Genomic DNA, 27,363 nt, shown 5'->3' with positions numbered 1-27,363 from the left:
TGAGTGGCGCTGTTGAAGCATTCCGGTGCCACGGGGATAGTTCGGCCCTCTTTATCAAGGGGTTGGGACATTTGGGACATTTGGAGGTCCAATACAAGGTACCGGTGTTACTAAATAGTGCCAGAAGCTATTTATATTGTAGTAACCACGAAGGTGTTGCGCTGCAAAAGTGGGCCAGCGGCATTCGCGCAACCTGTAAACACCGCCAGCTAGTGAGGGATGAGTGGTGGCAGGAACAATCGATGCCTTCGGAGTCAAAAGCCTTTTTTGTTAAAAAAAATCCTCATTTGATTTCACCGTCGTGCTAATTTGGCTATTTCAATGCTTTGCTTATATGCCTGCTAGGAATTGTGTATTCGCATGCAGCAGCACCACAGGAGGCCAAGGCCCAAACTACCCAGGAAACGTGCTACGGATCCTTGACTATAGCCAACATAATCAAGCTTATTCTGCATTTAACCCGTCCTTCTGTGCTTCTTGAAAACTTGGTTATGTGTTTTGTTCCTTCGTTGGCCGGTTACTGCCGCACAGCTGACGCCGACAGACATGACGTCGGCCCGTCCCTTTTCCGTAGCCTGTGGACCATGGGTGTTTCCGTAATAACACTTGCATATTCGTAAGGGAAGCTTGAGATTAGGATTGTGCGGCAGGTGCGGCCCAAAACACATAGGTTGGAGCTTCCCTCCACAATAGATGATGGGGGAATCATCTAGCTGGAGTGAAGAAATGCTGAAAAGCAGGGGGCCGCCAAATGCTGACAATACGCATGTTCAGCGTAGGCAAAGCTTTGGTCCTAATGCTTCTCAAGGACATGAACGCCAGGCTGCAACTTCCATCCCTCACACTGCACGTGCATATGAACCGAGAGACCCATCCCAGGAAGTAAACAGCTCGAGGAAGCTACAAAGTAATGCAGCAGTTAGCGCAAAAAATGAGGAGCCTGATTCTTTGCAGAGGGCTCCCTGTGATCAAGATGGGAATGCGTGTGATGCCAAGCCCGTAACATTTGTAGTTCACGCAGCTCCAGCTGTGGACCCTCTCATAGGTGAAGTATTCGTGTGCCCGCAAACTCTGGAAGCTGTTTGCTTGAGCCGAATGTTCGGCCTTCCTATGGTTATCACATGGGAAAAGATTCCCACTCCATCTTCACCGCAACTCTGGGGATCTCCCAGACATTCCTGGTGGCCACTGGAAGGTGATGGCCCCGCACTTCCCGCTGCTGTACACCCGAAGACAGGCGCCTTATTAAGTGGTATCCAGCTGATCGAGACTTTAAGGTCGTTTGCCCATGCTCATATGCGTGACCAGACAGTAGACGGAGTTAACTGCTGCCAAGCTGTCCCTGACGAGCCTGGGAACGGACCGATGAACGCAGAGTATAGAGATGCAAGAGGAGGCAGCTTACCTGATGATGTTCTTTGCATTGGAAATTGCGACGCGCACACTTGTGAATCAGTGGAGAAGGCGACTCGTCTCGCAGTCACTGAGCTTTTGCAGCAGGCTGTCCAGACAGCCTTGGTACGCAGTTGCTGTCTCCGCAGCAACCAACTAACTCCCAGCTCACTTCACTAGGAGAGGAACACTTTGCCTTTAATTCAGTCTGCTGTGTGTGAGTTATTTTGATGGTGGACCTGCTTCATTAGGAGGGCCTTTAAGACTCAAGGAGGAATGCTCAGAAAGCAAGCAACACGCACGAAATTTCACCTGGGCCAAGTGGCTAAATACTCATTGGGGGAGTGCTCTGTGTTTTGTGCTGCGCCTGCAGTGCTTCTACTTGTGGAAGGATGAGGCAACGTTTCGCTGTTTTACGAGACCTCTGTACAAAAATACATTAGGTTTTGTGCACGGGAGCTACTACTGCTGGGTTATGAAACGCAGTGCTTGCAGTTCGCGACTAGCTTGTAGAAGCCCCTGTGCATCACCAGAGGATTTGAAACGGCAGTTCCCGAGCTGTGTAGACAGCGATTCGACAAACGACTTGGTTACATTGGAAGAGCTCTTGGTCATTGACAAGCTCCGGAGGGCCCTCCGCGTTGTTGAGCAGCTGCTGCAGGGGAAGCAGTATTTAGGAGGGTACAAGGCGAGTGCGCTGGACGCTCTTGTTTTCGCACACCTGGCAATTCTGTTTTCTTTACCGCTACCTGGTATGTTTTGCCCATTTCGTGTGGCCCGCAGTGCAGTCTCATCCCAACGAAGTCCTCGAAGCTTGCATGCACTTTGTGTGTGGCTCGCCGTATGCGCTGTGTACTACTTTCACTCGATCGAATGATAGCTGTTTTTAATATGGCATTTCCTACTTTGCTCGGGTTAGCAGGCATATGGGTGTTTTCAGCCCTTTTATCGCACCAGTTTGCCTGATTTCCCGTTGCAGCCATGCCAGTGGTTTCTATCTTCTGTTTGTTTTTCAGATCACCGAGAGCTGCAAGCTCTGCTTTTGAATAAGGGGAGCTTGCTTCAGTACTGCCGTAGGGTGCAGGAGGTTTACCGTATTTGGCCAGAAGGGCCCTCGTTTCTTTTTGGTGTCTTGTCGCTTTCTGACGTGGCACGAGGAGCCTCACTGCGTGTGCATTCTTGGCGACAGAAGCGAATCAATGCACTTTATGGGAGTTATGACGACGATGAGGAGGCCAGCAAAGAATGGGACATGCAGCGCTTTTTGTGGTGGTTGGGCTCAGCTGCCATGTGCGCTGCTTTGCTTCTAGTTGCGGGCAAGACTCCCTTTCGCCTGACGCAGAAGCAGCTTCAGAGGGACTGTGAGGTTGTTGATGAAACTGCCGATTAGTAACGAGATGCGAGTGAAGTGCGGGCAGATTAGAGTCGCCTTGGTGTTTCGTCAGTGAAACTTTTGCTACACGGGACAATAGATTTTGGTTCTTTAGTATCACTCCTGAGGTGAAAGGAACACGTACGTTTTAGGGCGCACGACCAGACAGGTATTTTCGGTGACTGGATTGGGTCGCTAGCTTGCACAATAGGTCTAGCAATCTTGCCATGCTTCGGCTTTTTTGACCTTGCGGTATTATATTCTTTACAAAACGAGCATAGGAAATTGCCAGACCAGCGTCCTTGTAGATGGTGGACATGCGCAAACTTCTGGGGTCAGTGGGAAGGCATTGTATAGGAGATACGTGACGGGACGCCCCTGCTGCAGAAAACAGCAAATTGATGAAATATCTCTAATATTTCTGCCTCATTGCTTCATGGCAGGGAGCAGCAGTATTTACCATTCATTGCAGCTGCATCAATGCTGACGCTTCCGAAGGCTTTGTGCGGAATGTCTGTTGGCGAAGATTGGCGCCTCCTTCTCTACCTAAAATCTTTGCGTATGCTCAAAACTTGAAAACATACTGATTAATTCCAAGAGATATAAGTTAACTACCGCTTTAGAAATCATAAACCGAGACTGCCGAACTACGAGGTCACAAGCGAACCGTTACAGAACCGGGTGGGCGTGGTCCAGGTCCAGCTAGACAGCTGCACCAGCGACGAATACTGTCTTCTGACAATGAAATATGCATTTTATATGTGTTATTACTTGAAAACATAGAGTTTTCAAATCCACTTACTTAGTTGCCGATCACAAAGGGCTTGCACGGAATATCAGGAGACCCGACTGGTTATCGCGGTCGACCGACTGGTGGCCTGGCTTCGATGATCGGTTATCAAAGCGTCCTGGGTGTCAAGCTAGCACTGCATTTTCCAAATTTTTGCGGCATAGGATTACTTGCTTTTTATCTTTTCGGTTTTTTCGTCGGCGATATTGATCTCTAGCGCATGACCGATACTTCGCTCGGCGCTGTTGTTGCCAGTGGAAATTTCATCAAATGAGGCCGGCAAAAATTGCCGTAAACGTGCCAGCAGACAATGATGCAACTACGGTATCTCCCAGTTATCGCGGCGATTCCCCCTGTGTCCCGCAAAGTCCTAAAAAAAATCATGATGCTGGGACTATTCAATATCTTTTTACTGCCCGTTTTGCTCTTTGTACTGCCTTTCAAGGGGGCAACAATAAGCCTGGCAAGCAGCTTCTCATTGACACCAACACAAAGATTTGAAGGGCCAACTAATATACCGACTGCTATTCTCTCGCTGGATTCCACAGTAGAGAGTCTCAAGGGGAATGAGAGCTCGAGTCAGAGCGGGCACCACACAGACTTCTTGAGCCTCATCTGTCCAGCAAGCAGTCTTTCCCCCGATGTGACGGTGCCACCAAGTCGAGATCAAAACATTGAGGAACTGGAACTCATGCTGCTTGACAATGGACTAGAGCAAGCTGCAAACAGTGAGTTCACGCGAGAGCAACAAGAATGTTCTTCTGTAAACACAGTATAGCACTGCCTTCCTGTCCATCTAGAAAGCGTGGAGGGACATAATAATGTATTTTAAAACTTGTAAATCGATTTTCTCAGAACTCTGGTTGGCATTTTACGGCGGAGAAGCGACTTCTACTGCGCCCAGCGTGGAAGAATGGTCCGCCCAACATCTCGAGATGCTCAAGGACATAGATCTTCCAGGCGAAGAAGGAACACCTCCTGCAGCACATAGATCACAGCTTTTCTTTCTTCGTAGCATGCTAGCGAGTGGTTCGGAGGTACCTGAGGAGAGATCAGGCTTGCAAGAGGCACTTTTGAATAAACTGCGGAGCATTGCTGGCGTGGCTCTTGGAGGTAGTGCTATTGGAAATCACCTCGGGCATGCACATGAGTCTGTCCAAGAAGTGCACCAGCATAACTATCTGGAGAAAAATAAAGCCACGGAGCCGACTGGGTCACCGCTCCCGCGCTCAATAGTGCCTATAGTAGGAACACGCAACCCTTTTTGTAAGTTTTGCCGATCAGTACAGATGCTTGAAGAATCTGCTCTTTCACATACCACCGTTCATCTCGAATTTAGTTCATTGCGACTTGATTTTTTACAGTATTGGGTCTCTTCTGGAACCTATTAATCGCATATACAGGATTCGACTCCTACTTTGGAGAGGGCGGCGCCACTCTGCCTTTTTTCTCGTGGCCTTCATTGCTCTTGTCTCTCGGTGGACAAAGCAGCTATCACCTAGATGCAATGTGCTCAGTTAAACAACGCACATCTCGCATCGAAAAACTTGTTCCAGGGAGGCGCAGGCGGGCTCTTCAGCGAGCACGGGGGCAACGGCGCACCTCGCTGCTTAAGCCATCGAGCCATCGCACCCTTTGCGAATTATCTGATCGTCTTATGTCAGCTCTCAGTGAACGTAAGTACACGTTTAATAATGCAGGAATATTCCAGTAGGCAGCGATTGGCTCAGCTTTTCTGACCCTCGTGAGTCATTATTTGCTTTTGTCGTCTGGTTTACAGTCGTTATGGGACAAGTCAATACACTTGTAGAAGCAGGGGTGCCAGTCGAGCCAGGGATGCCGCTGCTGCATAATATGAAGCGACTGCACACCGAAACCTGCCTCCCTAGCGCAGACGGCAGTGTTCACATCCCTTGTGTTCTTGAAGAATCAAGCCTTTTTGAAGAATCACACGAGCTAACAAAAATCAGCGATGACTTCGATCAACAAGTTCTGCACAGTGCTCGTGCAGAATCGCTTAAGCAGGCACATACGACGATATCAGGACTTGGTACGTTGGCCACTCATAGCTCCAGCACTCGAACGCCTTCGACACACTACTAACAACATGCCATGTTCTCATAAGATTTTTGAATCTCTTTGCTTTTTTGCATTGCAGGGGCACTCGATTGCAAGATTAGTTCACGTGAGCTCAAAATTATTTTTGAAGGCCAATTTCAAAGTACTCTTTTTCATGCTTTGAAAGGTTTTACAGGCTCGGATTGTCATATATCGCGAAGCATTGTTGCTTTTTCTCACAGACCGAGCAAAAAGTTTCAGTGGGGCTGATTGGGGTTTGCAGCCTGTTCTCGTTGATGATATCCTCGAACAAGGTTAGTTTCACGTGACCAGCAGATTAGATTCACATGCGTCATTTAAGTTGGCAGAGAATTTCATCTGCACCATTGCATGCATACGGATGCTGTATCATGCTTCAGGAAAGGCAAGGACACTGGAACGTCTTAACGTGGCTGTTGCCACGATGCTTACAACATCATCTCTCGATTCCAGTAGGTTAAGTATGCGTTTGGTTGCTTATTTTGCCTTTTTGCCAGATCCATGAGCTACAAACTCTCTGTTCAATGATATTTGCGCTTCTGCAGCTTCAAGTTACTGGCTGGCTTTCGATCACCGCACAGTGCAACAAGCCATTGAAGATCTAAAGAAAAGTGGGTCCATCTACATCAGTACAAGCTAAAAAATCTACGGCAACTACATTCAATGCCTCAGAAAAACTTAACAGTTGGTCCCTCAACGATGCGTGCGCTTCATGGGCTTGATATGCAGGCGTCTTGCAAATTTTGGGTTCGCTACAAATGGAATCCGTTGCTACAAGACTACTGCGAGGCTCTCTTAGTGAAATTTCACATGAAGAGTTCGAAGCAGTTGTCTCTCGCCTGCGCAACCTTGGCGAAACAACAGATGGCCTGCGTGCTGCTCTTGCCCTTTATTCGATATGTAAGTTGTAGTCCTGTCACACAGACGGATATGCTCATACAGCGACATAGTTAAATTGGTGTGCCAACTCATTGCCTTCTTTGTATCAAAATCTACAGTGCCAAGTCGACTCCCAGAAGAAGGACCACCAACCACAATGTTATCTTCAATCCAGATGATGCTTGGTAACAAAAAGGGTCCTCTCATGTTGGCTATTCAAGACACGTCATTTTCGAAAAATGTTGCCGAACTTGGTGCACCCTTGCCGAGCCCAACACACATCTGGGTATTCGCTTTTCTCAGCTCTCGTGAAGGTACGGATACATCCTGAGCTGAAACTAGTAGATTTGTCTGTAAGGCCAATGGCTAATGCAGGCTATGCAACGGAACTGTATGTTATGGTCTCACCAGGGTATCCGCGACAGAAGGAAATCGCCCTCCAAAACCGAACGTGGGTTAAAATTTTGTACTCTCACGGGTTTGTCCCCGACTTCGTAAGAAACATCTATTTCAGGTCTACTGCAGGGGTACTAAAGCGAGCGAGAGAAAAAAGGATCCAGAAAGCTAGAGAAGGTGTGTTTGGTGAACGTAGCAATCGGTCTGATATTCGCCGCACTCAGCAGTTTCCGTGTTTGCCCGTTCCGTATTACTCTATATGTTAGTACGACTTGCGTAGCAGTCATATTCATTGCATGCGTGTGCAGTTCTGAGGAAAAACCTGCCTTCGGCTTTCTTCAAGAACCTTTTTCGCCCGTTCAAGTTTACTGCTCACAGCGCCGCCCTAATGCAAATTATTAACTTTCACTCAATGAAACACGACGAAGCAGTAGGAGATATGAAAAAGCGCATTGGTGAAGGGCCTTCTCCCTTACTGCGTCAGAAGGCGGTCTCAGCTTTAATGGACGCGCAAATCCAGGCTTGGGCATCACACGGATTGTCATCTACGCTGCTCGAATCACATGTAGACTTCGCAACATTCAAAAGGGCATGGAGCAAAATCGACTTAAAGGGACTTCCTTTGCCAGATCTTACAGATTGGTGGTCCCGTCTTCATTATTTCGTGGTGCAGGGGCTAGAATCATACTTGGCCCTAGAAAAGCATTTGGAGCCATTAGAAGACACCGTGTACACACTGGCCACTGATTCACTCAATAAACTAAAAGCTGATGGTGGTCAAACTCTATTTTTCACCAGAGTGGCCTATAAAAAAAGACAAGGCCCTTTGCGCCGTCTTTGGGAAGGTGCAAAGAAGTCCCTCATGAGCCTGCTGTACCGCTCACCTAGCAGGCAGCATGGTGTTTGGTTTGGTGTGACAGTTGATTTTGATCAACTACATGGTCTTCTTGACCAACTGAAGGAAGTAATCGAAGCTGCACCAAGCCTCGGAATCAAAGTGAACATGCAAGAAGCACTACTACGTGAAGTGGAGACGGAGCTTCGTGTCCAAGGTGCAGATGTTTCACGAGTGCCTTTTCTGGAAGAAAGGAATATTGGAATGTTAGGTGTGCGCCGCGACTACGGCAGTTTGTCTGAGGCAGCTCGAGAAGAAGAGTTCCAAGCGTCAATGTGCCTTGACCATTGTAGAGGCCTATGGCAGATGGCACTCAGCGGCATGCTGCCAACCATGCTGCGTCCAGAGACAATGCAGCGGTATGAAAAAGCATTCGGCACAACCTGGGCACTCAAACACCTTTCAGATCCAGCCCTTGTAAATTCAAGACGAATGATCCTAAAGAGCGACGCAGCCCTGAGCTTTTTTGATTATTCAACTCCGAAAGAAATCCGAGAAGAACTCAAAGGACTGGAAAGCGGCCAAGCTACAATGTTCGCTTATTACATGCTATTTTCTTCCCGGGTCCAGCAGCGTCTTGGTAACCAGTACTTAGGCTTGCACCTACGCCAGCAAGCTCCCTTCATGGGTAACATGCTGCTAGAGTGGATTTCAACTAGAAGGCGGCATGCAGTTGCTGCTATCATTTCTTCCTTTGTTCTTACTTTTATGGGCATTTACGCGGCCATGAGTTTCCTCGATATTCTACAGAACCTTACTGTTTCCGGAGCATCACCCCCATTTGACTGCGTTTGGAACCCTGTCTTCCAAGAGATGGCTTGCAATCCTGTTCCTGGCGGAGCGGCGCTCGGCACAGCGTGGGTAACAGCGCTTGAACAGGTCTTTCTTATTGGACTGTTTTCGGGATCAGCTGGAGGAATGTCGCTCGTCTTAACGATTAACTCTGCAATCGCTGTCATTGTCAACCAGTCCAAGACGCTCATGCGTCTACAAATGTGCTTAGGATCAACTGTTATGGGGCTCCTGCGGAAAGGTGCAAGCTCCTTTTCACGAGTCCGTCAGTATTTCGACAAACGCCGGGCTGTGAAGCGAGTTATGCTCCAGCGAGCGCTTGCTGGCATGAAGAGTGGTTCAACTGCAACCCTTATGAGCAACTCAGAAGCCACGGAACTCGCAGACGGTGTCCTTGCCAAGCTCATTGGCACAAGCCGTGCCACTCTTGTGAAGGGACCTAGCCCAAAAGCGTCGCCAAAGTAAAAAAAGGAGCAAATTAATTTTTTTATATTGGGGCAAAATTCCCTTTTTTATGCCGCAAAAGGCCACCGTAGGCCGCAAGCGTGTAGACGTGCTTCTTAGGGTGCTCTCGTTGAGTCCGAGCACCTGATTTTATTCCTTTTCGAGGTCAAAATCGTTAGTCGCGTGCTACTGTGTTGGACCAAAAACAGACAAAGTCATAGCTGCGAACAGCTGTTTCAGACACGTGGTGGTTCAGCAATTTTGCAACCCGCCTAACGCAATTGGCCATCATTTAGCTTCGCTGGCCGCATGGACGGTCGAGCTGAACCCTCCCTCAAACTGATATATCGCTGGAACAACGAAGCATGCAATCGTACCACGATAATGATCGGCAATTAATGACGCTTAGCATACCTAAATTACCACATTTCGAATCTTCAGCAGATACTGCAAGTAGATATTATGGAGAGTCTAAATATTTTGTAAACGGCAGGAATGCTCTTGTTTGACAAGCTGCGACTACTGGTTCGCTCATGCGCACTAGCTGTTCTCATATAGGAGTCATCTATAGCTGCACAACATGCACTCTAGGTCTTACTCTCAATTTCACTAGTCTACCATGTCGCGGTTCGTTAGAAATATTCAACAAATTGTGTGCAGCTACGCTGATTTGGTATGTCGGGAGTTTAAGTGAAGGCGTTTTATCGTTTGAATTGGGCTGCGTTTTTGATGGAGCGACCAAAAGACCTCCATGTTTCGCCAGGGATGGTATGCAGCGAGATGCCTAGAACCAACTACTTTTTCCCGCCCTTTCAAAAACATTCCCCGTGTTGCTGGCGTAGTAATTATGTGATTGACCGGGGGTCTGAAATGAAAAGAAACTGAAAATTCGAGTCAGAGAAGGAGCCTGCTGGAAATTACCTTGTCAACTACGCGGAGGCCGTGCTTCCAGCACTGCAAAAGATGGCAAGCCCATATTCTACTGTCTGCTGCCACGGAGAAATTATAGCTCGAATCCTTCATTCTTCGCGATATCAGAGACCATAGCTAAAAAGGCAGCATCGTCAGCAACACCTTGGCTCAAGTCCTGAAGACACGGCAATCCGCTGAATGACAGAAATCCATTAGCTGCAGAACCTGAGCGTTTAGGCTAAGAAAGAACTCGCTTTTAGTGGCAAAGCAACACTCTGCTGTATTTGCCGCCTGCATGGGTCACGGGACACTTACGGCTAGTGCTTCTAGCAATTGTGAAAGAGCCACGTGGTTGGAACTGCTACCCTCGGAAAGGAAAGGGTGTAGAAAATCGGGAATACTGCTTAGTTTGATCTGTGGGTGAGGGCGACAAATGCGTATTGTTGCAGAAGAGGACCCTGTTGCTGCGATATCCTTTGGAGAAGCGCAGATACGTTGAAAGGCGGCTAGAATGTTTCTTCGGCAAGACTCCATAGGGGCCTGCAGCACGCACTCATCTGGATGACTCTCGAATGATGATTTCAACTGGCTTTTCCGCAGGAAACCCAGCGCGTTAGCTACTTGCTGGTGGCATGTTCAATCCTTTTGCTAGTGGAAGGTTCCGGCTGAGTATTTCTGCGAAGTTCTTAGGCGAATGCATCTTTCCTCTGCAAATGCTTGACGGACTACTGTTGCAGCAGGACAGAAAAAACATTCAATACGTGCTAGTAAAGCTGGTGGATAAAATGTTTCGCGAGATAAGAAACACCACACAGAGTGTCGCTACTGTGTTTGTTACCCATAGAAAATCTACAAGATCTGACGTGCGTATTGATTCCTTGTCGGCCAATGTTAGTATCTTCAAAGCGCTTCTCAAATGCTCAAGAGGCTGCACGCATCGTCACTTCTAGCCAGTCAAAGTGCATCAGCCAAAAGTTAGCTCTCCCCCCTTCTGGTTGCGCAGACAGCAAAAGGTGATAGCACCCCACGTGGATTCATGAGGGTCTGCATATTCTTACAATATCTGCTGACTGCTGAATACCAAAGCTTTCCCAGAGGAACTGCTCCACAGATTCAGCTGGGACAAGGCCTCGAGCGTCGCTCAGTTCCCTGGGCACCGATTCGCAGCAAACGGACGCCTCAGTTTATCGAGTACTGGATTTAGGTAGCCACAGTTACTGTCGAAACTGTATATTCATTGCCTACTTGAGGACAGCTTTCAGAATAACAAATCCCAGATACCCTCTTGCTGCAAGTAAGGACTGGCGAAGCCTGTGCTTGAAAGCCTGAAGCGCTGGCTGCACAACCTGAGACAATCATTCCCACAATTCAGACCAGTACATCCCAACTCAGTTTTAGCACTCATAGAGAGTTCCGTGGCACACTTTGCCCAAAATTGCATTCTTATAAAGAGAGATGCAATGACTCTAGCATTTGTAATGTGCAAAACCAGGCAAAAATAGGCTTGCAATAAAGCTTGAATATGCCCGTTACCTCAGCTTGTGTCATGCATGAGGCACTCTTGTTTTTCAAAGATCGCTCCAGAATTTCTAGTGCTTCTGTGTCCTTACACAGACCCTACAGCAGCGTGGCCCATATCAGACCAGTGGAGTGTTGCTTTCTCCAGTAGTTAGTGTGTTACAATCTCTGCATAACACAAAACCTGCTTTGTTTCTGCTGCTTCTCTTGTGTTTGCAACGTACATGCAGGCAGCTTTGTACTGGGAGAGAAAAAAAGCTGTCTTTTGCAAATGCCATGCGCCCTGTTTGTGGAGTCTGCTGAACACTGGAACTGAGGGCACACACAAAAGCTACAAAAGCTACTTTAGTACGCACACCTGCCGAGAACATGCGAGTGCCGTCAGACCTCTGAAGTTCAAATGCTGGAAACCTGCAGAAGAACGCTCTTATTCAAGCTGAAGGAGGCTTTGACCGACTAACCTTGACACGCTGGCCAGTTCAGTCCAACGACTGACAAGTTCACCGCCCTCAGGCGTTCCCGATCTCACTTGCTGTTGAAGTATCACAACTAGAAATGCAGTTTCAGCTATGCAACGACCATTAGTGAGGGCAAGCTGGCTTCGAAAGCTACATCTAGCTTAGTAATAAGGACCAACAGTAACTTAATGAATGCTTTTAAGCAGGTATGGCATTGCTACAAGCCACCAGCAAAGGTCTAACTAGCATCAGGCTGTAAATCCACCTGCTGGAAGTACTGCTCGGCCTTGTCTGGTGACGTTAGGAGGTTGGCGCTCCGGTCATCAGGCACCTGCAATCATGTTATCGATAAAGCCTAGGAATCCGATGGAACTCGCCAAATACATCTCATTGCTCTATGAGGGTTCGGCCCACGGAGCTGCTCACTACAAACTTGTAGCTTGCCAAAGATTCTGACTCTGGGGTACGTTGATCTGCTCCAGTGCTAGCAGAAATATCCTAAGCCAACAAAATAAAGAAGTACATGCGATTTGATTCCTGAATATGCAGCTGTTGTGGCTGCTGCGGAGCATTAAGCGTCTAAGTATGCAGGTCGTGCAAGACAACCCTGTATGCGCAAAGTCAAGTGGTGGTTACTGCGAAGAAAAATACAGTGATAAATGGTGCCGCTGAGTTCGCAGTACTGCTAGCGTCCGTTGCATTGGCAAGCTTCCTCCATTCCCAACCTACCTGTTCAGCAGTGCGCTCTTTCAGTGCTATCTGGAGTGCCGCTGCATCTATGGCCTTTGTTCGGAACATACAACTTTCGCGCGCATGAGCTATTAGCTTTTCCATTCTTCTTGAGGCAAGCTCGTGTCGTGTCGGTGGCTGATCATCGCTTGGCTTGCGTTTGGGAGGATGAGTTCGGCGGCCTGCACTGGTGACGAAAGTTTCTGACACCGGGTATGGCCTATCCCCCATTACCCTCATAAACGTGTCCAAATGGGGAGAACTGCGGATAGAAGAGACGCTGACTGTGAAAAACGGCTTGGAAGTAGCAGAACTGAAGCAGCAACTGTAGTACGGCGTGCACGTGAGTTGGACACCTCTTCATTCCACTGTAAGAAACTAACGGAACTCATAAAATTCGAACCGAAAATAAACCTTCAAATAAATGCCTTGAGCGCTGGGTTACAGGATTCAACACCCCTTTCTTGGTCGTAAGGGCTACCTGTCGAGGTGGGTGTGTCCCGAAGCGTCTCGTAGCACCTCCTCTTCCATCCAGTTCCCTATTAAAGTCCCATGGCCAGTGACCACGGACTTATTATAAGTTTGACAGTAACTCATTTGTTCAGCGTTGCGTTATGCATCAAAAGCTGAATTGGTAGAGCCCCGGCAATTTCGAGTCGGCTAATTCGCACGTAATAAACTCCTCACGTTAGCTATACCGCTGAAGACAAATGCTCTGCAATATTTTACAGCTGCATGTGTGTTGAAGTAGGTATCTGATATGATAGGTCTCTGCTCAGGGATATGCCCGTTCGTTGAGTCTCTGTGAGCCTGCAGGTGGCGCACGGAACACAAGCGCACCAACCAGGCCACGAAGGGGCTTCAGCCTCTATGTACTCCCATCTAATGTGTGCCGATATATCAGGTTAAGTATTACTTGCTCTTTGATGGGCTGGAACCCTTGTTTAGAGGGCGGTTTTTGCCTAGTTGAAGCAGCAGCCAGACGGGCACGTGCCCCTCGACAGTTGTTGGGGTCACTTTAAATGCAATGGTTGGTACTTCTGACACTTTGGAGTCAAATAAAACTCGAAAAGCATTCGAAATAAATCTATGTAATATATATGCAATGATAGAGTATAAGTCCACGCGTTGTCGCTGGTTTTCGAGCCCCCAACCGGCTGGGGGTACACGTACCTTCGCCGCCGCCCCACAATAAAATATGCCTATTCATCAGTAATGGCTGTCCTTAATTCAATACTCAGCCCTGCCGCAAACAAACAAACATTTTATTTGATGCAAATTATATAGTTGAATTTTGTACGACGATAACATGAGGCATAGGCACAATTGTGTTGGCGACTAACTGGGGTCACTTTGCGCCAACCTGTGCGCCTCTTGCCGCATGAAACCATGTTTCAACATCTTGAGATGATATTTATTCTGCTTAAAGTGTGAACGCACGACTCTTGTATCTGCATCGTTGCATCTGAGATATCTCTTGATTTACGCAGAAGGAAGCTCACTGCGCAGTCTCCCGTCACACGCCTGGTAGGCGCATAACGCGCACTGCCCGCGATTTGTATGACCAAGGGCAAAGCCGCTTGTAGCCAAAAGTAGATGCGATTAACAGCATACCAAGATGAGTATACTGGGCAGAAAATACTAGAGCAGGGGGCAATGGAAAGCAAATTGGTGTAGCACACCAGCGCATTGGATTCATCGTCCGCGAGGCAGTCTCCAAGACAGCCAACAATGTAGAGTTAAACCTGATAAATTACTACTTTAGCCGATTCAAAGCATAATTTTGGGCTTTCTACCCGCCCATTAATCTTCCGCCACTCCTTCGTCTCTTAGTGGTCCGCAATGCCCAACGAATATGGCAAGATCTTGCTACAGCAGATTGAGCAGCAGAGGAGGCAGAGGTTGAGGCAACGAGCTGAAGAACGTGGTCTTCCCGTGCCTCCTGATGAACATTCAGGGTCCTTATCTGCCGGAGACACTACGCGTGTAGCAGACTGTAGGGCACTTGCTCCCACATCTGCAGGCGGTGTCTCTCCGCATGACTTTCAAGTAAACCCCGGCAACAGCTGCACTTCACACTTAGCCCGTACCCAAAGCGTACTGCACAAACGCGTGTACAGCACCGCTTATGTCATCAAGTGTATTCTTTACAGAGCTAGTAGCTTCAAAAAGCGCCGTCCTGGTTCCATCCGCTTCCCGCAGGTTAGAATAGGCACAAAGTCAGCTAGATAAACTGACTCATACTCTCGTAAACAGTGCATGATTTGATTTTACTGCTCAGGCAGTACCTCAAGGAGCCAGTCGTACTGATAATTCCGCAGAAAGCAAGAATGATGACTCACACCAGAACGTTGCGCAACCAACCATCGATGTAGCACGGGCTCTAGAATCTCTTGCATCTTTAGCACCGCTGCTGGCTCGCCATGCGTCACCTCCTGCATCTCAGTCTGGGGCAATGACAGCTTCCTACATTTCTTCTGTGGTCCCTGCGCCGCTCATCAACCAACAGCCTCTCTTACTTCAACCAACTGCCCTCGTGCATCCACAATTTTACCAACTGGGCTCACAGCCTCCGCCTTACCCATCCCAGCGCCTTGCTGAAGAGCCTGCTATGGAGCGGAAGTTCACTTTGCCACTGCGAAGTCCTGGTTTGTCTCAACGAATCCCTTTCCTATGGCAGCGTTAGCATGTAATATATTTGTAGCAACGCGCAGCTTCCCTTCTGTTGCCCGCACATTCCCTGCGCATTAGAAAAACTCTTGCCTTTCGAAATCAACGAATGATAACAAACTATATGCATGCCATGTTGCAGAAGAAGCACTGCTGCGAGCCACACAGAACCCGAATCATCTGACAAACGCAGTAAGCTTCTGAATCAGCAGAAAAAACCGGCAACAGTCAGAGCAGTTTTCTAAAATGCGGCGAGATTAGAATTTCAATGAGCGTTTTTCATTCGGAGGCTTGAGAGCTTGCAGCAGGCGATGCATAACGGCGCTGTACCGAAGATGCACCAAAGCTATGCTACGTTCAAGCCTGGTGCAACATGAAGCAACTCGGCTCAAGCCACATTACATTTTGCTCTTCAAATATTTCCTGTAGGATGGTTCCGGGGGAAAGGAACTCTCACATAAAGCGGATTCATGGTCAGCAAGTGCTTTACGTGACTCTAGTGCGGTCGATCCTGGTCAGCTGCGCTTGACGGAAGCTAAAAAGCGGTACCAAGAAGACCTGCTTCGTCAGATGCGGGAACGAGAAGCGGCACGCGAAGAAGAAAAGTCCAGGAGGAAACGTGAAGACGAAGAGGAAAGGATTCGTCTGAGTAAGGAGATAGAACAGGAGAGGGTGAGGCACTATTTAGAGTCAAAGCAACACAAATTATCAATTTAGCGCACTGTTATAGTCTCTATATACTGTAGGCAAAACTGAATTTCAACTTGATTCACTGGTATAGTATTTCGATGCCGTGGGAAAATTTGTTCTCAACTGAGCCGTGCGGATGCGTGCATTGGTGTAGCTTCAAAAGGCAGAAGAAGACGCAAGGCAGCTTGTAAAATCAAAGCAGCTGGCGGCAGCAAATGTTGCAGCGGCCGGCCGGACGAAGCAGCGGGATTACAATGAGTTTCGCGACGTTTCTTTAGATGCTGAGCTGTGCAGCCAAAATGGGCTACCGAAATTTAAGCGGTCCACTTCCAACGAACAGAACACACTGCCAGAGAATGAAAACGCGACAAAGAATCTTGAAAGAACCACACTCTTGCAAGAGCTAGCCAAAGAGCCAGAGAAGAGCGAGCACCTGAACGATAAGCGAATTCACCAGATGCCTGTAAATGGTGTTGATGTGGAGCGCCTCATAGTTTTAGGTCTTGAAGCCTTACAAGCCGAGGTTCGAATGCAAACGGAAGAAATGCGATTTTTGAAGAATCAGCAGCGCCAGGTACTTCAACAAATACATAAAGGCAACGGAACCGGAAACGTTTGGTGTGAGTGCGAGAGACAGGACTCCTCGGTACAGGCGGGGGATTGCCGCCCTCAGTTTTCAAGTTCACACCCACGCAGTTTCCTTTTTAATAGTGCGATTCCTGCTCATCAGCGAGAGCTCCAAAATCGACGTGCTCTAATTACCTTGATGTTAAGGAATGCGGGTGTTTCTGATCCGGAAGATTTAGTGCGGCGCCTTGCTGACAGCGGCATCATATTCTTGAGCAGCGACGCTGCATCCTCTGGAGCAGTGCCGATCAGCGCTTTTCCCTGCCATTTTGCCAACGAAGTGTCTGATGCAGCAGCACAAGCAGGAGATGACTCATCCCTCTGCAACGCAGAAAAAAGTTGGTCCCTTCACCATAGCCCAACGAAGCACTCTTTATCCCGTGGACCCAGTAAATCCAGCTGTTGTTCACTTAGGGAAATCACAGCAGAAACTTTCCATCACCTTGCAAAGGAAGAAAACTTACGTGCTAAGCAAGAGAACGCTCCTGGAGAGAACCCAGAAGATCGGCCTTTACCAACACTTCTGAAATGTCAACAGCAATGGAAAGCAAGCCGGCTCTTGTGTCATGCTGCGAAGCAGTCGCAGTGCTTGGAACCCCAGCAGGATGCTGCAGAGACAAAATGGTCAGGTGCCTTAACACAAAGGAGTAATCACAGATTCGTCGACAATGAAGTGCAAGGTCAAGGGGAGGGAGAGGCACGGCAATACAGACATGTCTTGACAAAACAACTTAGCAAGTCTCTTGAATTGCCAGCTGACCGGAAATGGAGACTAAACGAATTGTGCGCCTGCATATCTCACTGCGTTCCCCAAACGTCTAGCCATGGTCCGACCACTTGTGATCCCGGCACAGACTGCGCTGCAAGATACATATTCAACAGTTATTGCACCAGCCAGTGCGAATCTGAGCTTCCATGCCAAACCATTATTCTCCCATATACAACAGAATGCGCAAGACTACCGGTTGGGCAATAGCAGTCCAAAGCACGCGTGCCCAGGCATTTGGAGCCAGTGGCAAAGGATGGGTGGCCTTCTATCAGCGAGATGGAAACACTTGAAGGGTCGACTGCGCAGACAGAGATGCCTGAAGAGCATATTTGTCATACCAAGCCCACAAAGGTCGAAAGTGGGCGGGTGTGGGGGCGAAGTGGCGCTGCACAGGAAACAACTGGTTTGACAGGGCACAAGAGCTTTGACACTGGTATTGCAAGACTCGTGGCGGAGTTTAACCGAAACCAGATTGACAGCGTTTTTGATCAGGTTTCTGCATCCGACACCCGTCCAACCTGCACGGCTTCCAGTGTCAACGCTGCACCTATAAAATTTCAGGAGCCACTGGAGTTGGAGTGCCAAGTGCTCCAGCAATTCAGTGCTAGTGAAGCACCTAGTGCGCAAAGTTTTCGGCGTTCCAGAGTCGCAACCAGCCATCCACAGGTCCAAGATGGCCCTGTACGCACTTATTCACTACCTCACGCTCAGGAGCGTCTCAAATCGAAGCTTTCGTGGGAAGCTGATACAGCCCTCCCAGTTGATGAAGGATCTCCTGCTCAGTCGCATGCGATGAAAGCCCAGTCGAGCAAATTCGGGCCTCGTCCTTCAGCGACGTCGCAACAGCCTCCGCTTGCAGTGTCGGCCCAGCAAGGGGACCACCAAAACACGCCGGAGTGTATTGAAAACTTTAGCCCCATCCCCGCAACGCCACCTAATAAACACGCTTTGCCCACTAAAAATAACTGCGCACCCCCGGCAGCTGTTTCTAATGGGAGCAAATCGTGGATTAGCAGAGGCTTTGGAGGCAGGCTCGCGAGGAGTAACTCAAGGCCGCGTCAGTAGGTTGGGCATCTTCCAAGCCTGGAATGCAAATGTGCATCCCGTATTATCTTGAATGCTTCTGGCATCCATAAATTTGCTGAATAACCACCAGCGAAAACCCCACTTTTTTAATCAGTCGGCCCAACTCATTGTGTGGATGCTGAGCCATTGTATGAATGATGGGTCTCAATCGCTCGCTACGTTCTACTGATTTGGAACGTTTTTAATTGTCTGCACAATTTTCTGATACGAGGCCTCTCAAGAGTTTAATTCTAGGATATCTTGCATGTATTTGCTGTTTTAAAGCAATGCCACCACTAAGTAGAATACCACTTGGCAAACAACAAAACGCTCACAGATAGTCACGCGAAACCCCTATATCTGTTCGTCTGCAAACTAGATCACTAATACTGCGAACAGAAGAAAGATGGTGCCAGTCTAATCGCCTGTGCAATTCGGACCTCAAAAACAACAGTTTGTGATGTTTCAGGCATGCAACAAGCAGGAACACGCAGCGTCCCACCAGCCTGTGCAAAATTGCCAACAGATAAAGTGTTCAAACCAGACAGTCAGCACAGCAGCTTACAAAACACGTATTTTCAAATGCTTAAGCTTAAAGGAATGTGGAAAATTAGTCGAGCGGTTGCTGGGTTGGCAGACCTCCCCACGACTGAGGATACCACTTTGGAAATACGCGCCGATAAAGGGGCAACAGAACCTACAAAGAACAATGAGAAAACACACAGAAGCAAGCTCCTTAACCTGAGCGAAATCTTTAGCGAGAAATTCCACCATCTATGAGTTGAGCGTCGACCACATGGACACTACTAGCTTCAACGGCGAACTAAGCACCAAACTGCGTTTTGCCTGCCACTGACAGGCACAAAACCCGATATTGCCTTCTAAGGTGTATGCACAGGCAAGGGCTTCCAGCACTAGAGTGTGAAAGTTTGTGTGTCCGTAATGCATAAGTTATCTGCGCCAATGGCTCCGCTGCATCAATCGCCTTTGATAGATTGCAGACCCTACCTCGTCACTTTGCTTGAGATAGTCACTGAACTTGCACTTCATGTAACCGTGAGTGCCTAGAGGTTCAACAATATTCCCGCGTAGCCCTCTCTTGGTGTGCAATTCTATTGGAGTGAACCATCTAGAAGAAACACAAACGCAGGTCGATCAGGCAAGCAAACGGTAAGCTGCAAACTGCCATCAATCCTAGTGATAGGCGAGTGGAGTGACGGCGGCCTAGGATTCAGTTCTAGAGAACAAATGGAGTCTGTATAGAACTCTTTCGAAACTGAAGCTGGCAGTTGCACGAAGTTCCATCATATCTAAATGCATCATTCTCTTCCACTCACCGCACGTCGTCGGGATTAAAAAACATGAAGCGCACAATTGCTTTGCGCCTGTGTACCTTGAATGGGTGACCACTGAGAAGTACACGTTTTATAATCAAACGGCTACTTGCTCCATTCACCGGAAGTACTGAGCCCCAGGCTGTAATACGCAGATTGTCGGGTTCTGGCCAGAAACAAGGCATAAACTACAGGAGAAAACGAGTGGCCTCAATGTCTATAACTTGGCTTTCCCACAACAAAATGGTATCCGCATATGCAGCGAATATTTCACCTGAGCTATCAGACCGAAGCATGATACACGGCGAGGGTGGGAGCACCAGCGGTGAATACACCGTTGCAGTCAGAGTGGAGCCTGGTTCTGCCCAGCGCTTGAACTTCCATTTAGCTGCACTGCGTACGCCTTGCCTCGGCTCTTCCGAGTAAATCGGCGAAGCCGGAAACCTGCGTCCATTAAGTTCACCGAATCCCAAAGAATAAACGTATTAATGACAGGTGTGTCTCTTCGGCTCTGTATAACTGAGTTGTGGGACATCTACACGGACTGATACCAAGATATTCACCTCCGGAAACCGCAAGCCATCAACATTGGATCCTTGCTCTTTATTGGCTGGTCATCGCAGAATGTTAGCTGGGAGTGGACAACTGCCACTTGGGTCTCATGCTGCAGCAGTTGTGAGACTAAAAGGAAGTCGGGCACCATCAGATCGGCGTCTGCACTGGCGACGGCACCTGCTGTGCAGGTTTGATTGCTTGCCGAAAACCGATTCGCTATTCGTCCTGTCATCGCCTCGACCAAAGCGTCGTACAGACCTTTGCCTTCAAGGGGAGGATGCTGTTGTACTAGCTGCAGTAGCATGTACGAATGACGCAGAGGCATCAGAAGACGGCAGAAGCGGCCTGAGAATCCGCCTGTCAGTCGGCAGAGCTCCGCGTGGGCGCGTGACGCAAATACCGCCAAGCCCTGATGAGCACACACACCTTCCCGCTTGTATAAAGAAAACGGCAAGCAAGTGACATGCCTCCGAAAATTAGTCGCTTCTGATAAAGTCTCTACTTCGGATGTTTGTAGTGACGTCAAAAGAATGCATTTGCACTAAACAAAAGATCACCTTCAGGTTGGACACATCAATAATGCGACCATAACCTATCGGTAAATCTTCGTTCTTTGCCCATGGGGAAGAACGGAAGCTCTTGAGACCACGGTACTTTTGGAAACGCTCCTTTGCCGAGATGTTCAATGGTGTGTCAACCTGCAAACCGCAAGTTATAGCACCTCTGCTACTTTCAAAGGAGTTCCATCTGCTCACTTTCGATTATGGTGGGATTTTCCGTGAAAATAGCCACCCAGCGACGTTGTAACCGAAAGGTGAAAAGTACGTGAAACGCAATTTAGCGTACTTGATCTGGGAACTCCCTTTCCATCTCTGCTGCTTCACGGCGTTGAGCTGCGTACGCCTTGCTGAGCAGCACAATACGGTCAAAGTCAACGACCTGCCTTTTCAGGGGTCGACTGTGCCGCTACTGTAATTTCCAGCTCAACTGGAAAAAACGATCTCGTGAACCTTTCTAACTGTTCGTGCTAAACCGTCACTGCACGCCAGACGCTGACTTATCGGCTTCCATTTGTTGCTGTTCTGCACCGTTCAGGGTCTTCCAATCATCATCAACTTCGTCGACTACGCTCGTAGTTGGGTCAGTGTTCGCTGAGCAGCACGCTTCACAATAGGTGAATGGTTGCATCCCGTACTTGTACTTCTAAAATTCCAGAAGTATCTCTGCTTGACACTGTAGGGGCATCGCCGGCCGGCTCACCAGCAATAGCCTCTTCCTCCTGCATTTCGAAGTCGCTATTCTCATTTGCTTCCTCTTCGCTGTCGTTGTTTGTACCATCTGTGTCGGACTCCAGCCAAGCTCGCTCGTAATCTCCTACATTTCTGGGAACCCGAACGCGCCTGCGATTTGCTGACGCCATCCCATCTTCTGCTGTCATCTCTTCTCCTGTGGGCCAGGTTTGTTCCATAGCAGCAGTATCCAAGGGCTGCAAGGGTTGTAACGCCTCCACCACTTCTGTGAAGAGGCAGAGGACGCACATGTCAAGCCACACCAAAGCGCATTTCTTCCGAGAAACTGTGTCTTGAGCTCCTATGTTATCTTGGCACCTACCCACCAGACGCCCACTGCAACTACTCCAAAACCATACGGCATGTATTCCACGCCGCTCAGATTCGACAGCTGCAAAATGCGTTCCAACCTTGCAAGTTTGCCACGTGAGCTTCCACTTCCGCTTTTGCTTGGCCATTGACTAATGAAGGTTCCCGCCTCTTTGCCTCATACGCTGGCTCCATAGCCTCAATCCTGGAAAGCACGAAATCTCCTACTCCTGTGATGTGTACTGGCAGGCTGAGGACCACAAAAAAATTCAAAATATCGCGAATAAATTCACACTGACAGGCGTTCGCGCACACCCCTGCCATTTGGTACGTTGCTCCGTTATACTGCGCAAAGAATTGATTGATGCACACTGTAGGGTGCGTTACTTACTTGCAAGTCAATCCCGCTCCTCGGACAAGCCCACAAGCTTCAAGGCAAGGCTCGGGCTGAGCCGCAGGGTCTCCCGAAAGGTGATGCCACGCAATACGCCAACTCAAGGCCAGCAGGTGTCCCCGCCTTCTGCTAGCCGCTGCCTCGGCGCCTTTTGCAACAGTTTTCGTATTTGTATCGCCCTGTGTCAGCGACGCAGCTGCTCCCAATGCTCTCAAGACATTATGCCAGTCTGCATCGCTTCCGATGCTGAAAAATTTTCTTCAGGTCACAACACAGCACATCGGCTTCGAGACGTGGTTCCGCGATTGCCGTCTCGGCAGAGACACACAGACGCGCCGATATTTGATCCTTTGAGCGAAAATGGGACGCCCTGCTTGGCTGCTCAGCTGCTGCGATTACATCATGAAAAGATAGGGCATACTCATTCTAATTCATAAGTAACGCCCGTAACTTATGGTATGCTTACCTTTCAGCTCCAAGCTCGGATTCGAAAAAGCGGCGCATGAACTTAAGACTTTCTGATGCTGAGCTTTTTCCTTTTGGCGCATGCGCCGGTTCCAGCACTGAAGGATCGACGCATCCAACGCCAATAACTGACGGAGGAAGACCTTGCAGCTTGAGGCCCTGCAGTATTTTGTATCCCCGCCTACTAAAGGCACTTCTTTCGTACGTGCAGCTGCCTCCGAAAAGGCACACTAAAACGTCACAGCAACTACAGAGATCCATATACCGTAGTAATTCACTTGGCCTCTCCGGTGGTTCTCCCTCCTCCAGCATTGTTCCGTTCCCTGCTGTTTCACTTATGCGTGGGGCGGGGATAAGCAACACATTCTGTTGGTACTTCTTAGGTATGAGTGGATTTCTTGCGTAAGCTGGCAAGGAGAATGTATACCGGCAATAGTGTGGATTTTGCTGGGGGGATGCAACGTCTTTTGAAGTGTTATCGTCACCGTCCATGTCCATCCCAGCTATCCCCTCGCAGGAGGCTTTCCCATGGTCCTGAACTAAGTCCTGCGACAGTTTATGAAACACCTTGTCAATGCAAACAGAGTCTGAGAAGGGAAGTAGCACCACAACCTTGGGTGGGGGGCCATCAGCGCTTGGCACCTGCCGCTGATGAAGATCACGGGACCGCTGGACGCGACGTTGCTTAGACTGCTGCACTCGCTCAGATTTTGTAGTGGGCTTATTAACAGCGAGAGATGCAGCGTTAGCTGCAGCAGTCCTTCGCTTTTCCTTGAGGCTCTTCGATTTTGAGGATGAGCCTTTGAAGGCCTTGTTCTGCTGCTTGAGAGCAGAACGATGGCGATGGCCCATCGTCACGATGGCTAAATCGCCAACAGGCGTCCCCTAGAGGGTGAGAGTGAAGGAAGAAATGGGCACACTGACTAGCCAACAGTGAAATCTGAAGGGACCACTGGAGACCGAAGGCCCCACAGTACTGTATACTGCAAGATATTGGTGCCCACAAGTCACGTCAACTGTCAGTAGGACGCGACTCAGATACTTTCATGAGAGCAATGTGATACACAGAGAAGAGCGGGTGATTTCACGGAGGGCTCAAAACTGTTGTTGCATGCGCGGGGATTACCAGCAGCTCGGTATGCTATATTCGGCATCAGTATTGCACATACAGAATCGAGGAAGCCACCTTCTTTGACTAAAATAGACAATTTAAAAGAGTAACGCTCAGCAATGTACTATTATTACTAGGGTTTCAGATGCCAGAAGCAAGAAGCCATAGGTATTTATGCTTGGGGCTGGGTCTGCCAGCACGAAGGAAGGCCCGCAATACTGAGTAGAAATAACTTCTCAGCTACAACGTAGAGCAAATTAGCTTTTAGAAGCAATCGGAACGAGGTAGGCGAACCTTCTTGTAATTTCAATAACGCATCGAGCCTGAGATTTATCTGTTTCTGCCAGTGCGCACGTTTCGTAAATCCAGAAATCCCACTGGGTTTTCATTCGATGCAGCAGCTACTCTGGGAGTTAGCGCATTGAATATATTAGTTTTTTAAGCTGCTTCTGGATAAGGGATCTCAGAGTTTTCTGTGGCTTTTTTGTTCTAGCCTTTTAGCAGCTAAAGGTTTTCAACTATGCACGCCTTTGTTGTTTGTCAAAGCTTTCAATGAATATAAGTGAAAATAAATTTTGTTTCGTTTTATATACTTTTAAAAACGCCCCCACTATGCTCGTAGGAGGAGCGCGGCACGCTTCTCGCCGTAATTTGCTTCGAACATCATGGGGAGCTTTCTTCAGCGGCCAGGATGCGCCTTAGAATATTTCATGAAGGATAGCGGGATAAAAATCACCTCACTGCGATCAAGCCTGGGGTCTATTTCTCCGATTTTGCTCATGATTTTTCGGGCAATTCTTAGCATTTCAACCAATGAAGAATCACCTTCTACTGTTCTGTGAATGCTTAACCCAAGACGCCACATGTGAATTCAGTGGCGAGCCCCTCGGCTGTTACCTATGAGCTCACACGAGAGACAGTTCGATTAATACAGTGTTTCATCTAGTTTTCTTGCTCAAGTCAAAACAAGAGCACTCACGGGGACTTCGGTAGGATGAATTCCCTAGATATTCTATTGCAGCAGTTCTTGGGGAAAAAAGCATCTCAAGGCAACGCATACTAGGAACTCAAAGCAATAGTAGCCATTGTTCAGAAGACTAGGTAAGCGAGGCTTTTATGAACGATATCTTAATGCGCAGCAGCTTTGCATCCGCACATAACGAGAAAAGCGAGCTGTCCCTCGTCAAGCACACCGTCAAGTTGAGAACCAGTGTCACAACCAAAAGAAATAGCCGTTGTTCTGAGAGCTTTTGGGCGTGTCGCGAGCAACAGGGAAACGAATAAAGGAATAAAGATGCTAGAAGTGAGGCAAGTATGTGCGTCTTGGCGAGTGGCCAGCTCCTCGAAAAGTACATTGTGCCATCAACATGCTAGAGGGGCCGGAAGATAGTTGGTTTACAGAAAGATGATTGAATGAAGGGCCTTTTCAGATTAGCAAAAACCCGTTTGCAGTCTGAGGGCTTCGGTGCCGGGACAAGGCAAGCAGCGACCTGCTGAAGAAATTCTTTGCTCTCCAAGACGCAGTGCTCTTTGAGGCCGACTTCAGCGGTACCACTTGGCCAGAAATAGCATTCGAAGGCGCCGCGGCAGAGCCACAGAGCAACGGGTTTCACGAAAATGACGTGTTGCAATCTTGCACCCCAAATATTGCAATCGGTGAAAAACAATAAAACATGGCCGCCTCAGGTAAGGTACACAGTACAAAGGGTAGATCAGCTCGCCTGTTAAACGATGATGCCAGTAAGCTCTATATATCAGTATTCTAGCCTTCGCGCACGCGGTCAAGTCTCCCCCGAAAACTGTTATCGGGCTCCGTATCCGAAGTTCGGCAAATGCTGCAGCTGCAGTTGCTGGAAAAGCGAGAAGCTGCGGGATGCGGAAACTTTGGATAACTGGCCTCGACGGCACGGTCGACGGGTTTGCCTCCACTTTCGATATTTTGCCACAAAAGCGGTTTCTATCTTTTGTTGGACTATCATGTGTTGCATTAAGCTGTGCCTATAGCCCTGTGGAGGCCCACTTCAGAGTTATGCATGGCATCAGCCAACTGATTTGAGGGCTATCGAGAGTGGAGGAATGAAAAGCGAAACTGCAAGGAAGAAGACGACAAGCACAGTGCTCTATGAAACTTACAGAGAACATAGTTGGACGCTGAATATAGCAGGCAGCCCTCAGAGCCGAGTAAAAGGATCTACTTAGCATCATATCAAGTAGCTACTACGAGACTGCACTGGGGTCCCTTAACAGGGAAACAGTTGAGCCCAAAAGACGTTATTGGGAATTGCGAGCAAGATAAAAGTCACCAATGCGCACCTGTCCCGCGCTTTTCCTGTAGGTTGCCTTGGATCAACCTCCAGCAGCAAGCACCTTCGGGAACTATGGCGTGGTAGAATGAGTGTGAAATTAAGAGACACTACAAAAAGTGTGGCTTTTGTAGCGCACTTGATCTTGTGTAACCAATGCTTAGAATAAACGGAGCCGTAGGCTCTGTGCCAAGGAATTTCGCACTTTGTTCGTTTTGAGAAGTGAAATCGACCGCAAGCCCGTGATTGGTTGGGTGAGACTGCAGGGTTTATGTTTAGAAAAATGCCAGCCGAGACTTTGTATGTTGAATTCAGATGGGAAAGGGGAGAAAATGGAAGAGATTTTACGCAGTTGAATTCTTCAATTTGACTAAGCTCACGTTGAACTTACTCACTAGTGGGTTTATCCGGGTCAATCTGCTCGTAAGAGGTTATTTGTGGGTCAAATGGCCTAAGAAAAACGCTTCTTATTTTGCCTTCACACATAGCAGCGGGATCGTTTTAGAACAGAGCAGACCCACTGCTCAGGATATGCTTGCATGCATCTGGTCACCGGACCTGCAGCACAACTGATCCACCACAAGAATAAACCTCATTGGCATCTCACATTCTTTGCGTGACTGCGACTCCTAAGGAAAAGATACCTGCGTACAACAAGTTATGCGTACCCATGCCCCAATTTAGGCCACTGGTCATCTGCGTTGGAAGCGGATTCGAATCACTTAATTTAACATTTCACCGCCTCATACGTACGGACGGACCTTTTGCGGCACTCCCCTTAGACGTGATTAGGAGAAGAAGTTTGCTGGTGCTCGCCGAGTGACATCAGCTCATCTGACTCCACCCTACGTAGCTATGCCACCACCATAATATCACCAACGTCCCCCGCATCCCTCCGCAAAACACATCATTAGTTATTGACTCTGGGCTTATGACAGCAGGTGCGATGATGTGCACACAGGTATGATGTATGGGTTGTATATCGTACCACAGTGGGACGGCCGGCGTTTACCTGTCCCATATGTTCTGCTTATGTCTGTTGCCGGTGAGTTTCGACCCTCGGGCCATGTAATTCAGAGGTATTCTATTTTCTATTAGACTGTGGTTG

At 48.4% G+C, this 27,363-nt stretch overlaps 5 protein-coding genes across 5 annotated transcripts; 3 read left to right on the top strand and 2 right to left on the bottom strand.

The window, feature by feature from the left end:
* Positions 1-693: 693 nt before the first annotated feature.
* Positions 694-2,782, top strand: ENH_00041950 (hypothetical protein, conserved; the record flags this gene model as incomplete). The annotated part of the gene is made up of 3 exons (XM_013580765.1): positions 694-1,518; positions 1,766-2,144; positions 2,409-2,782. The coding sequence occupies 3 exons, from the start codon at positions 694-696 to the stop codon at positions 2,780-2,782; spliced, it is 1,578 nt and encodes a 525-aa protein (XP_013436219.1).
* A 1,154-nt stretch (positions 2,783-3,936) lies between these two features.
* ENH_00041940 (hypothetical protein, conserved) lies at positions 3,937-9,078 on the top strand (the record flags this gene model as incomplete). The annotated part of the gene is made up of 10 exons (XM_013580764.1): positions 3,937-4,282; positions 4,410-4,820; positions 5,335-5,604; positions 5,713-5,739; positions 5,855-5,926; positions 6,032-6,103; positions 6,197-6,262; positions 6,381-6,551; positions 6,942-7,103; positions 7,235-9,078. The coding sequence occupies 10 exons, from the start codon at positions 3,937-3,939 to the stop codon at positions 9,076-9,078; spliced, it is 3,441 nt and encodes a 1,146-aa protein (XP_013436218.1).
* A 3,105-nt stretch (positions 9,079-12,183) lies between these two features.
* Positions 12,184-12,914, bottom strand: ENH_00041930 (hypothetical protein, conserved; the record flags this gene model as incomplete). Its single annotated transcript, XM_013580763.1, has 3 exons — positions 12,184-12,276; positions 12,372-12,443; positions 12,597-12,914. 3 exons carry the CDS (start codon positions 12,912-12,914, stop codon positions 12,184-12,186), a joined length of 483 nt encoding a protein of 160 aa, XP_013436217.1.
* Positions 12,915-14,516: 1,602 nt separating this feature from the next.
* On the top strand, positions 14,517-18,495 carry ENH_00041920 (hypothetical protein, conserved; the record flags this gene model as incomplete). Its single annotated transcript, XM_013580762.1, is given in 6 exon segments — positions 14,517-14,723; positions 14,956-15,355; positions 15,487-15,536; positions 15,774-16,016; positions 16,189-17,634; positions 17,638-18,495. Coding segments are annotated over 6 exon segments (3,204 nt in total).
* A 610-nt stretch (positions 18,496-19,105) lies between these two features.
* On the bottom strand, positions 19,106-23,693 carry ENH_00041910 (DUF663 domain-containing protein, related; the record flags this gene model as incomplete). The annotated part of the gene is made up of 12 exons (XM_013580761.1): positions 19,106-19,192; positions 19,504-19,624; positions 19,833-19,995; positions 20,104-20,273; positions 20,393-20,793; positions 20,942-21,082; positions 21,231-21,291; positions 21,442-21,535; positions 21,645-21,899; positions 22,084-22,232; positions 22,374-22,634; positions 22,843-23,693. The coding sequence occupies 12 exons, from the start codon at positions 23,691-23,693 to the stop codon at positions 19,106-19,108; spliced, it is 2,754 nt and encodes a 917-aa protein (XP_013436215.1).
* Positions 23,694-27,363: the final 3,670 nt, after the last annotated feature.

This window comes from Eimeria necatrix, genomic scaffold, assembly GCF_000499385.1.
Source record: "Eimeria necatrix Houghton genomic scaffold, Enh_scaff30, whole genome shotgun sequence".
Classification (NCBI taxonomy): Eukaryota; Apicomplexa; class Conoidasida; order Eucoccidiorida; family Eimeriidae; genus Eimeria; species Eimeria necatrix.
The sequence above is the reverse complement of the archived record's forward strand: the minus strand, read 5'-3'. Positions and strand labels throughout refer to the sequence as shown.